Source organism: Leptonychotes weddellii, chromosome 6, assembly GCF_054177405.1.
Source record: "Leptonychotes weddellii isolate Sample4059 chromosome 6, ASM5417740v2, whole genome shotgun sequence".
Classification (NCBI taxonomy): Eukaryota; Metazoa; Chordata; class Mammalia; order Carnivora; family Phocidae; genus Leptonychotes; species Leptonychotes weddellii.
The window spans coordinates 113,804,244-113,817,459 of record NC_138374.1 but is presented as its reverse complement, the minus strand read 5'-3'; the positions used below and the strand labels follow the sequence as shown (position 1 = coordinate 113,817,459).

At 47.0% G+C, this 13,216-nt stretch overlaps 1 protein-coding gene across 8 annotated transcripts in view; it reads right to left on the bottom strand.

The window, feature by feature from the left end:
• Window positions 1-13,216, bottom strand: part of LOC102743929 (protein phosphatase 1 regulatory subunit 12B) — a 144,778-nt gene continuing 131,562 nt past the window's right edge. For 5 of the 8 annotated variants that reach the window (XM_081824989.1, XM_081824992.1, XM_081824993.1 and 2 more), the window contains 2 exons: window positions 12,839-13,019; window positions 7,465-7,562 (listed from right to left, as the gene is read on the bottom strand). In XM_081824989.1, coding sequence (XP_081681115.1) covers window positions 12,885-13,019 — 135 coding nt within the window. In that variant the 3' untranslated portion in view covers window positions 7,465-7,562; window positions 12,839-12,884. Of the gene's footprint in view, window positions 7,563-10,690; window positions 13,020-13,216 lie in introns of those variants that run through there. The other 3 variants (XM_081824990.1, XM_081824998.1, XM_081824988.1) reach the window with 2 other exon arrangements.

Here is a 13,216-nt window from a genome sequence, read left to right as displayed (position 1 = left end):
CAAAGTTAAAACACGGTTTTATTTACTCATTTATAAATATGGTTGTGTTTACAGGCATCATATAGATGTGAATATTATTATTCCCAAACTTTCAAACACAGAATACTTAATAATACTATATAGTAACAACCAGTAAAACAAAATCATTCATCTCAGGGTTGAAAGGCCACTCAAAATTGCATAAAAATACATTCAATTCACAAAGCGAATCTGGCTCCCCCTCCCTAAATGTCCCTATCCCACCCCAGGTGTATTTACAACGGACTGAAGTTAACCCATACAAGTCAGCTGAAAAAGTTACATCTGGTGCTTTCACTGTGGTGGAAGTAAGGTCGGGAGTGAAGAGTGAACTGAGTGGAGAAAAGACAAAATTCAACCCCTAAAATGGGAGAGGCATGAAGACCCCAGTGTGGTTCTTCTAAGCTCTTCTCACCCCTAACTGATCATGGTCAAGGCAGGGGAAGAATGGAGGGAGGGAGACCACGAAGCCAAAGCCGGAGTCTGAATGAGTGCAGTGAGAACAGGCCGTATATTCTCCAAGAGCAGGGGGTGCAAGGGTGAAACATGTTCCTTCCCTCCTCAGAGAGATGGTGGCCCTACCTGGGTGCCAGCTAGGTGGCAGGCCCAATCTTTCAAAGGCTCAAGGGACTCTAGCCAGAAGTGGAGTTATTTTGGATTGCTGCATCCTCTCAGAACCCTCTCGCACCCCTGCAGCCCGTCTCCTGGTGTTCTCTGCTTGAGCCTCTACGTCCTCCTTCCTCCAACCTCTCGTTATCTGGCCTTCTTCACCAGAGGACAGCTGGAATCTGTCCCAGGCTTCAGTGCGGTGGGAGGGAGGAAAGACAAGGTCAGATATGTTAAGGTGAGAGTCTAGTGAGCGCAGGATCTGCACTCATCCTCAATTCTGATATTCTGGTTTTTTGGGAACATCAGAGGCTCTAAGAGGCTCCCTGCAGTCAGTGTGCCTTTCCTGAATCTCCTCCAGCAAGGCAGCAATGGGCTAAGTTTTTCCTGGCAAGACACTGTCTCTAGCTGGAAATAGTCAAACCTCTCAGGACAAAGACTGAGTAAGCTAGACATGGCTACCCATGGTCTCCCTGGCCAGGCTACGGACAAGTCAGACATGCCCACCATTCAAACCTCATCTCTGAGAGGCTATTAGCACGGCCAGGGGCCTTTGAAACTAGAAGAGGGGTGGTGGCAGTCATTGTTGGTGGATGGAACTGGAACAGGAATCATGGCTGATGTGCGGAAAACCTCCTATGTATCATTAGCTCCAAGTGAGAAAAGCAGAGAACAAAGAATGGAGGGAGATGGGAGAGGAAGGGTGAATGGTATGTTTGTTTGTTTGGAAGGACATAAAAGCATCCTCATGTCATTTTAAGGGGACACCCAAGAAGTTTATTGGAAGCATGAGGGGGAAATTTGAAGGAGAAATAACAGAAAGGATCACTCTGGCAGATTCACAGTCCGAAATGATAAGCAGATGGGACTGGAGAATGGCTCAGAGAGAAGGCCTTTGGGGGACTGGAAGGATAGGGGAAAAGCAAAAGATATGAATTAACAGAATAATACACTTGGATAAAATTGGTTCAAGAATACGCCAGCCTAGCAAATGTGCACGTGTATGCAGGCAGGTTAGAAGCAAGAGTCATCTCCCAATCGTTACACCTCTTTAGGTAAGATCAGATCATTCATCAATCCATCACTCACCAGTGGTGTCTGTCTTTGAACATACCCACTTCCCACAGTTCTTCCCAAGGAGGGGACACTGGGCTGCAAGCCACAGCTAGGTTCAATTTGGACCCTCAACCACAAATCCCAAAGGAGAAGTGAACGCATCTCTTTTACCCTGCAGCTGCTGGCAGGCTAGTCGAGATGCCTGATTTGGTTTTTATCAGCCCCCAAAGACTACCTCCTCCCTGGTGACTCTGGCAGTAACAGCGCCTGCGCCGCAGTGAAGTCGATCTGTTTTCCAATGTAATCGGAACACAAGTGAGCAATAGCTGTCCTTGACAGGATCTACTGCTCCCAAGCAATGTCGATAGCCATTAGGGAAGCCGATTAAAATCTCCGCTCTGCTGGAGGCCAAGGGGCCAGGGTACCAGTGACTAGCACGCATTTCCCTGCACGCAGCTCGACCTCTCAGTGACCCCCTCCTCTGGTGCTGGCAGCCTCCGCCCTGCTCTTCGTTCTGCCTCCTTCCCACCTTCCCACCTTCCCACCTTCCCACCGCAGCTCACGGGCCACCTTCACTTTCAGGGTCTCTGTCCTTTCACTCCACGCACATCCAGTCCTGCAGGAGGCTTTTCAGAGCTGAGTGCTGTTCTATGCAATACGGCTGTGTGGACTTAGGGTCTATGACCTCTTCCTGCACTGGTAGTCTCCTCTGCTGACCTGCTTAAAGGAAGGATCATCCTCAACAGCACTAGAACCTCCTACTTCTGATAGTCCAGAATCCAGAGGGGCTCCACAGAACTAGAAGGTTGAGGTTTTCATTGAGGAAAATTCTCTTGCTGCTGTAAGCTGGTGCTAAGCAGAAAGGCAATGTCTGCCCTTTGGACGTTAAGGGCCACGGAGACCACATTCGAGAGGGCTGAGGAAATCTATGAAGCAGCAGCTCTATTTCCTATTAAAACAACTTGTCCAAAGGCTGCCCGCAACAAATTGCTTTCTATCCATTTCCCCATGAGCTCCAATTTCCACCTCTGCAGGTTTTAATATTCTTACCAAGCCATTAGGAGGGAAAGCAATTGCAACACCATTCAATTACCCTCAATATTAAATTCACTTTCTAACAAGGATGAGAAGTCAACCTTGACGTGCTAATGTTAAACAGTTTGAATTCAGAAGAAAACAAGAGCAAAAATTCCGATTTTAAGAAATATTCTGGGGCGCCTGGGTGGCTCAGTCATTAAGCGTCTGCCTTCGGCTCAGGTCATGATTCCAGGGTCCTGGGATCAAGTCCCACATCAGGCTCCCTGCTCGGCAGGAAGCCTGCTTCTCCCTCTCCCACTCCCCCTGCTTGTGTTCCTGCTCTCACTCTCTCTCTCTAATAAATAAATAAAATCTTAAAAAAAAAAAAAAAAGTTACACTTAAAAAAAAAAAAAAAGTTCTGATCTTCCTAGGAATAGAAATTGTAAGCCTGGAAGGGATCTTAAGGACGATCCAGTCCAACTGCATTCTGCAGACAGGGAAGGTGACTTTCCCAAGGTCACGTGGCTAATAAGAGCTGGCCCTAGAACCCAGCTATTCTGACTCCTAGGGGCTTATCCCTTCCTCTTGCCTTTTTCTGCCCTCAAGGCTGCCTTGCTTATTGGGTGAGAGGACTCACATCCTTTGATGGGTTGAAACCTGCCTTAAAAATCAGTGTGGGGACCAAGATCTGCAGTTATAATTGGGCCTAGATTTGGGGCTGCTAACTCTGTGTCTAGAGTTAGGCGCAGTGCTTGCACGAACAGTGGCCCCTGGGAATGGCCAGGAGGGAAGGACCCCAGCCAGCGCCCAGGTAGGGTCACCTCAGTGTTACGCTCCAGGGGAACCAGCGGCTCCCCCAGCGGGTTGGTACCAGGAATTCCCCCTGCCTAGTGGCTCAGTTGCTGAGTCCTTTAGGCTTTCCCTTTTGTGGGGCAGAGCAACCTGGAAGCTGAATAACTGGCAATCTTGTCCATAGCTCATCTCTCATCTCCATGCTTCTCCTGCTGCAGGACTGCCCACGTGGTCAGGATGGAAACGCCGGCCTTCGTCCAAGGGGAGGCAGTCTATCTGTCTGGCTAGGGGAGGCTGCACTGGGGCCAGAAATCCAGAGACCAAACCAAATGCGTGACTTTGAGAGTTTCTTCTTCTCTCACCCCTGGCTCACTTAAAAGCCCTTGATATCAAAACAGTAGTTCACACACGTTTTTGTGGGATTCACAGGCTAATACACGGGGTTTCAGCCTTCTCGTTTCTGGGCAGAACTGTCGAATAAGGACGTTTTGTTTTGGGCAGGAGAAGCACGTGGCCTCAGAGAGCAATAAATACATCCTGGTCTCAAACATGGGGTGGGAGATAGGAAGGCGCAGAAGAGAAGCGAACACATCCTGCAGTTGGACAGAAAAAGCCAGGGAGGTTCCAGGACATATCAAGTAAGACTGCCCAACAGAGAATTCAGCGCACAGAACAAACCCAGGGCATGTCTATTCTTTAGATTCTTTAGAGGCAACACCCCAAGATTTGCATAACTCTGTTGCACTAGAGACTGGGATTGGGACTAGGGGTCATCATGCCCAAGAGCTATCTGGAAAAGAGTACGCAGCCCTTGAAAGACAAATAGGCAAAGCAGTGAAACCTCAGCCAGAGAATCTCTGGAATGGCTGAATCATTACTCTCAAAGGTGTGGCTTGCTTTGAAAAATATCAAATAAATGAGAACAGAGGATATAAAGTTGTACCGAGAACCTTCTCATCCCCATTCTGATATTTCATGTAAAGACCCTAAAATGACACAGCACAGCTGAGCCCCAAATTGTTGGCTGGACCAGCAGTACTGGTGCAGCTTGAGCTATCTGGGGTGCTCTTGGGAGTCCGAACCAGCAGGTGGAGGACAGGAGGTCTGTGGCCACTGAAGAGACCAACAGCACAAGAGGAGGGAGGCCTGCTGGCTGTTGGCACCCAGAGCGCGCGGCTGGTCATTAGGTCTCTAACCATCGCTCCTGGGGCTTCGAGTCAAAGCAACTGTGAAGAAAGGGTATTTTATTCTCCGGGAAGGGACCAGAATTCAGGGTCTATCTGTCTGGTAAAATTAATTGCATAAGAGAGGGTGCCTGAAATTACCTAGCATGCGGTTTACACTTTCATGATTTCTTGGCCATAGAATCCAATATTCCTGAGATTGAAAAGCTTGTGAATTTTTCATCACAAGGAAAACTTTCTGGCAAGAAAAGGCATCTTTAATGTGAAAAGGCTGTGTGACGCAGCAGGCCATGACACCAACCTAAGAGTTTATAGATGCTGTCCCACGCTTTTGAAAGGCACAAACAGATGAGGGAACTCTCTGTAACCCCTTTACCCGGTCTATCTAATGGGAGAGGGTCAAATGTTTTCCTAATAATTCAGTTTTCTTTTCCTGAGAAAGAGGCAGCAACCACCCCCATGCCTTGCCCAATATCCAGGATGTGCCAGGAGAATCAATTAGTCAACACCTTGTTTTGATTTTCCCTCTCCCTAGAATGAAGAAGATGTTCACAGTGGAAGTGAGGAAACATTTTACTCTAATTTAGCCTTCCCTGAGAACTGAGCTGACAGTGCTCCCATGCTCATACAAAATCCTAATCAGTAGTAGCTTCTCTTGGAAAATGGTTGGAAACGGAAGAGAGAATTTTGGATATTCTAAAAATGGGGTCTTGCTAGGGGAGACATATTTCCTATTCTGGAATTAGGCTCTTGAATGATAAACTCTGGTTTAAAGAGCATGTAATGTTTCAGAGGGCCATGGAGAACTACATTGTCATTTTCGGGAAAGAGATTAAAAAATGGACAGAGGTAGTATATGTTAAGAGAATGGACCACTCTAAGCACTGAATACCACGGCCAAATGAGGAGGACTTAAATGACCTGCACACTCAAAATAAACCCACCAAGGGAGAAAATGCCTATAAAGACCAAATACGTTAGGTATTACTCTGGGGTCATCATCAAGGACTAACCGTTTCATTTTGTGCTAACGGAGTATCTGTCCAGGTTTGGGCATGATATTTTAAAAGGTTGTTTTTGTCCAGACGAGGACAGACGAGATGTGACACGCAGGAGAAGTATGCTATGTGAGGAATGCCTTAAAGGACTGGGAAAACGCCAGTTGGAAGTAAGGTTAAGGGGAGGTGACCAACTACACAAGGGGCTGTCACATCAAAGGGCACTCTGGACCGTGTGGAGCACCCAGGGGCAGACCCTGACTCACCTTAGTAAAAGCTTTCTGCTTATTAGAGTCGCCCACCTTTCGAGGAATAAATGCACGGCTACCTGACTGTGGGTCAGAGCTGGGGCAGTGGGGTGCAGGTGGGGGTCCCTGTGACAACAGAAAGCTCAACCAAATGACCTCTGGGCTTTGCCACTCTAAGATTCCGTGACTCTCATCAATGGGTTGGGAGGATCTCATCACTTCAAACCTCTAACAAGAAGTCATTTCTCCTGTTGGCTTCTAAGAAAACAGATGTCTCTCCCCTAAATCTAGCCACCGGAAATAATCACATTCACCACCATTACCACAGCACGATCTATCTTCTATCTTCTTTGTCACAAGGTTGCAAGTGTCCCCAGATACTCTACTTACACCATATATGTCTTTCCGACCTGCTTCCACTCCCTGGTCCGCCTCCCACCCATCCACCCTCCCCAGCTCTCATGCCTCCTTACAAGGACTTCCTTTCTCATTAGGAGCAGGTGCCAGAGTGAAGAGAGGAAAACAAGGTCAAAAGGAGGTGAGGCAGAATGGGGTGTTCAGAGCCCAGATTTTCTAATAAAGAAAATCACTGTGTAGGGAAAACAAGTGGGAGGTGAGAACAGGGGGCTGGCACTTATGCCAGGGTCTGGCTTTTCGGCAAGAGGGCCCGTGGTGCCGCCAAGGCAATTCTTCTGGTCTTCAGAGCGCCCCAGGAGAAATGATTTTCCATAATGGCCAAAGACAAGTGAGGTCAGATGCTCTGTTCTAGCTTTTACACCATGTGGTAAGGTGGTGGAGGGGAGACAGAAAGGAAAATAGAAGGATAGAAAGGAAAGGAATAAAGGAAGCCAGGGTCATCTGAGCCCCGGGGAAGGGGGCCAGGCATGAAGGAAGAATAGGAATTAAGACTAATCAGGGATGTTACTGGGTTGTTGATAGAAAAAGTAACAGTAACACCAGCAAGGAGTCAGAGAAAAGTCAGTTCCTGAGAGGTGCAGACTAGCAGAGACCTTCAATGCAGAGTCATTGTCACCTTGGAATCTAATGGAAACATAGCTCTAGAGGCTGTCCGATGATTATGCCAACATCCTGTTTCTCTTGGCATCCCAGACAGGATCCTGGAATGGCCACCGTAAGACTCACCTATTTTATCAGAGGACACTGGGTCAGTGGAAAAGGCTGTGGGGTACTGGTTTGGCTAGAGGCCTTACATGTTTGGACCAAATCCAATGTGGACAAGTAGCTGAGCAGCAGGAAGCTGGGGTCCACAGCTGAGCCTGGTGTACTCCCCAAGGCCTTCTCCAGATGGCTCGAATGATCACAATCATGCTTCAATTAAAACTGTCATAAAACTCAGGGGGTGGGGGGCATGGGAGGAACAGGGCACTGAGAGTGCAGAGGAAATGTACAGTGCAGAGGAGGTGACCGGAGGAGGGTCAGAAAGACGTTATCCTTCCACCAAAACAGTCACTTCTTTTGGTTGGAAGGCAATGGCTGCGGAAGAGGGGAGGGGGCAGCAAATCCTGCCCTTTCCCTCCTAAATCGGGAGCCTAGTCTATTTGGATAGTTTGCTGATGACTCTGATGAGGGCACCGTTTTCATCTTTCAGCCTCTGGTTGTCGGATTTCAGTTCTGTTAACACCTGTAGGGTGACAGAGGGAAAGGTGTGTTAGAGCTTAGCAGCATCACCTCCTTACCCTCCCTGACCAGGCCAGGCCAGGCCAGCCCATGAGCAAGGCGTTCTGAGGCAGCTTATGCAGTGGACTGTCACTACCCTTTCTCTCAGGGATGAAAGTCCCCTGACTCTTCCTATTTGTTGAGTTGGTAATGTTCATATTTAGGGAGACCACAGCACCTCCATCTTTTGAACTAGCATATTTAGCAATAACGTCTTATTTCACGTTCCACACCATGTATCCTTTCATCCTCCTGAGTCAGTAACTGTTTATAATTGTTCCAGCCCTTGAACTCACTTCTAGTCTGGAGAAATTAAGGAGAGTGCCAAAGTGAGCTGGTGAGGTCACAGAGGAGAAACTGAGAAAGCAGTACTGGGTCAACTAAAAGAGTTAAGGACAGACACTGCTTCACATCCCATCAAAAACAGGAATGCAGGGGAAAGCGCCACAACTCGGCTGTCACACCCACAAGATGATTTAAGATCCTCCTAGTGCGTTCTGTGATAAAAATCCACCTAAATTCCTGCTGGTCATACTACACATATCCACTTTCAACCACTAAAACCCAAGGAGTTTATGGATTCGGTCACTGCATGGCTGTGACGCACAGTGAGCACTAGGCATGTATTTAATTCTCACCCCGAGCTCCGTGTGGGTAGCTATCATGGGATACTAGGGGGCCTTAGCAGCAGTTTTAGGGGATAGTGTTACAAATCCAGGAAATAGGTGCTTTGGGGAATGGGGGAATAGAGATTTCAATTCTATCAGTTCTGCCATCTTGGAACACGACACATAGTGCTGGTCAACATGCAAACAAGGGAAAACCGGCAGCCCAAGCCCTAGTCCGGATAGCCAAGTCTTTATATGCGAACAGGCACACTGACCGGTGTGCTGTGCATCTAAAAAACCATGATGGGACGTTGCTGAGGGGATAGTTTATGTGTGGGCCCTGCTGGCAGTTTAGGGAGACTTAGGTTAGAGGGAAAGTACATCTTCACCATGAAGGCTACAGAAATCTCATCTCTTCAATGCAAACGTTCTTTGATTTTTTTAGTCATCAAACCTACAGGACTCTAACAGCAGGTGAGGTCGCCATTAAAGGATGGCCTGGGCTCGGAGGTCATGAGGCCTGTTTAATTCTGGTTCCGGCTCTGCTATTAACCCCTTGTGGGATCTAACTGCACCTTAAGAACAGAATTTTTGTTTCCTTAATCTCTTATGGAGGATGTAGATTATACAAATACATATGTGTATGCACACATATATGCATCACAGAGACATAAGGGATTTGTACTAAGGGAACAAAAAGAAAATAGTCTTGAACATCCATACTGTGGAAGGCGCTGTATTAGAGGTTCTCACTCCCATGGTCTCATTAGCACCTCATGAGTCTGTGAAACAGTTGTTATCCTTATGTTTACAAATGAGGAAATGAAGACTTTCATAACCAGTCCAAAGTACCCAGCTATTAAATGGCAAAGCTGATACTGAGCCCATGTGTGCCTGATACAACAGAGGTTGTGTGGGGCTGGAAAAAAAAACAGAAGTCCAGAATCTCAGCACTGTCATTGTCATGAACGATCTCTATTACTTTAAGCAAATCACTCAATTTGTCTGGGCTTCCATTTTTGTATCTAAAGAAGAATCATCATCTCTGCCCTGGTCGCTCATCAAGTCGGGACTCTGTGAGGGCCCCAGGAGGTACCGGATGTGGAAGTGTGATGACGTACATAATATGCTCTGCAATACTCCGGATTCTCACGACTACTGTGAGTTCTCCCATGAATGTGGGATGGCGAGTAGGTAATCTACAAATTTTACTAAAAAGATTTTAACCCAGATAGTATCAAAATAAAGTTTTGGTCCTTTAATCCTGCCTCTCCTACCTCCAACCTAATCAAAGCTGTTCTGGCTGCTCTCTTTCGTGCCTCTATCCCCGTGGCCTTGACTACCAGAAGTGTGAGCTCAGAAACTCAGTCCAAGAAGATTTTTAGAAAAAGTCAGCCAGGATGGCCCCGCAGTGCTTCACCGTCCCATCTGCTCTCCAATGCCCCATGCTGGGTCCCACAGCCAGCCTGGGTATCAGTGAGACTCTGAACGTTGTAGTTCTGTAATAGGACTCCATAGGCAGGGAAGAAGCTATCTATGTCATTGGATTTTATTTCCGGGCAAGCAGCTCATCAAATCAGAACTGATTTTTAAATGTACAAACAACTCGTTGAGCTTTGATGATTTATTTCCACATTAAGAACTCAATTCTTTGAAGAAAAAAAAAATTGGACAAGGCAATTTCCCAGCCGCAATATACTACAACTGACATCTTAAGGGAGTGTCAAAAAGTACAAGAAGTGGAATGTAGAAATCAAGGGGGAAAACAGTCTCATAAACTTGACTCTCAAAAGAGAGAGGAGGAAATGAACAGTGTTATCTGATATTCACTTCAAGTTAAAGAATGATTAAATAAGAACACATGTGGAAGCACTACAGAAGTATGAGGTTTAACAAAGCTTTATCGTTTCAACCCCCTGGAGGTCAGCTTTCTTAACTTCTAAATTTCCAGTTCACCACAGTGTGATGTTAAGGTATCTTGGACAAATAAAATTTAAGTGCATGTTTTCCCAAACATGACTTCGTCCAGCCTTTGATGAGGAATGTGTTGAAGAGGGAGAGGATCTGAGGGTCTTGAAGCTGTGGAGACCCGGGAAGGACAAGGCCAGCCGCAGGGTGATGGGGGCTCAGGATGAGTCTTGCCTAGGCTGCTTTGCTTCTGACTACTTGGGAAGTGGGGAGGGGGTCCCACTGCTTATATATTCTGTTGGAAGTGGGTTGCACGACACACTGAGATAAGATGATTTCTCTAGGGGATTATTTAAAAACAAGACAAAAACAAAAAGGCAGGGCAAACTCTCTTGGCCACACTGTCAGTTTGGCTTAGTTATCGTATCTTTCCTTCTGGTAGGGGTCGGCATTTTCTGTAAAGGGCCAGATAATAAATATCAAGCCATGTGGTCTCTGTTCCAACTAATCGACTCCGCTCTTGTGGCATAAAAGTACTTAGGAACATAATGATAGTATGTAAACAAATGAGCATGGCTCAGTTCCAATAAAACTTTATTTTTGGACATCAAGATTTGATTCCATATATTTTCATGTGTCACAAAATATTCTTCTTTTGATTTTCTTCCCCCAACTATTTGTATGGCTCATGGGCCATACTGACGGGCCACAGGTTGCTGATCTATTACAGCAGGTCATATGCTATGCAATGGTTTCTTTACAGGGGCAAAATCTTTTGGTAGGTAAATGGCTGTTTGGGAAGTCAAGAGTGCGGAGAAAGCAGAATGCTGTCCTTCATCCCTCAGCTGCAATGGTGGGGGCACACTGTTGTCGTTCAATAGGTTCTTCTTGCACCCATTTAGGCCATATGCTTAACAAATGGCTGAAACTCTGTGCCAAATATGCAGGCAGCTAATATCACAGTGGCTGAGTGCTTGGGCTCTGGAACCTGACATATTTGGTTTGAATTTTGGTTCTACCACTTACTCTCTGAATGACCTTGGACAGGTTACTTAATCTGTAACTCATTTTTTCCCGTATGTTAAAATGATTGCTCTGGGCAATAGGTGAGAAAAAGCATATACGGTACTGTGCACAGGCCTTAATAAATGACAACCGTGACCTTAGTTACTAACTACCGAAAGCACAAGATCTAGTTTTGCTCTATATCCTATACTATCTTGCACAAAGAGGGAAACGAAAAATAACTGGGACATCTTTTGTGGGTCCCTAGTTCACCCCTGTCAAATTTTCCAGTAACCCTGAGGCTTACTGTAAAGCGTGGAGTTTGGACCTAACACGGCACTCGAGCAGTGGGGTAACGAAGCTGCTTGGTGCCAGGCTGTGGTACCGCTTCCCTTTTAATCTCCCTTGTGTGTGTGACAGCATCTACAGCAGGGTATCAGCTCAGCCCTTACGGTGATCTGGGCGCTTCAGATCTAGCGGGCATTAGTTGCCAGCTACTGATCCTGAAGGCACAAGCAAATAGGCAGAGAAAAGAACAGGCATTGGTCAGGACTAATTAGATTGTTGCTGGAAATTAAAAACTCATTTCAGAGAGTGAAACTGCTCAGCAATGGTGACCCCATCACACTACTGTGGGATGGGAAAACAATTTATCTGTGAGCTTGTCTTTCAGACCTACATCCAGGGAAAGGCTCCAGTTTACCAACCATATTTTTCGGTTCTCAGTTGAGAATAAATCCCTGCTCTCTGCTCCAATGACTGTCATCTCCTTTGCAAAGCTAGCCCCATTAGGGAAGGTCTGGCTTCCCTAATGTGTGAGGGTCTCATTTATCCAGGCTGTGTTCTGCCTCACAGCCCACACACTGGCTAGGGGTGGGGGTGAGGGGGCACATCCCTAGGGCCCAGAGATTTGTGACAGGGATGAGAGTGATGCCTCCCAAGGAGGGGGAAGGATGCAAAGACAATTGCAGAAGGGAGGCAGAGAATAGCCAAATTCTACTCAAATGGTGGGATGGACAGTGTTGGTGCTGATGGTGGAGCTCTAGCATTCAGCGCTAGTCATCCCCATCTAGCATGCTGTCAGGTGTGGAAGACTTAGTTCTGTCTGGTGTGCAAAGGGCCATTTTCAACCCTGGTTTCACAAAAGAATCGACAGGGGAAGTCTGAAAAAATATTGATGCCTGGGTCTCAGCTCAGACTACTGATTTGGGGGGTTGGGGGATGGGGTAGGCCCAGGCATTATATACATTAAAAGCTCCCAACCAGGGTTGAGAACCCCTGCCCTTGGTTACCCCAGGCCCAACAACAATTTGGAGTCCAGGACCAGCCCCAACTGCTCCAGCAACCAGGTTGCACTTGGGTTGCTGCTGACTGAGAAAGCTCAATCTCAGTTTGGCAATGACGCCACCAAAGAAATTTGCACATCCACAGGTGCATGCGTACGTCTATGTACAACTATGTGTAGCCAAGTGAGCAAATCCATATTTGGCCTCCAGGGGAGGAGAAGGTGATGTGGTGATCTTACCAAATAGACCATCAGCCCAGGCAAGGACTCCCCCACTGCCTCCCTTGACCTAGGCTGTTATGTCTCACTCTGTGGTCTCAGTCCTGGCTCTTTCCATTTGCAGATGACCGACATTTATAGGCACCCACATACTGTGGCTCTGATGGAGGGGCATGAGCACAGGGCTTCTGGGTCCAACAAGAAGAGTGAACATGCCTGGAGTGGTGGAGGAGGGAAGTGAGGTGGAGAAGAGGGGCAAGAACTAGAGTTCCTGGGTTTCCGAGGACTCGACGGACTCCGAGAGTCTGGCCACAACTCGGGTCAGGGCCCTGTTCTCAGCCTGCAGTTGCTCGTTCATCTGCTTCAAGGTTTGAATCTGTTTTAGCTGGTGGAGGTTCTGTAGAGAGTGAAACATGGAGGGGACATACAGACAAGAGAGAGAGAGACAAGACAGACCAGAAGAGATAAAAGTAGGACAAAGAAATCACGTGACTTTTTGTTTTTGTTTTTAGTTGGCATGCAAGAAAGGAAATGAGAAAGGCAGGAGTAATGGTGCAGGATGAGGGGAGGGAGAAGGGAGAAAAGCACCAACGA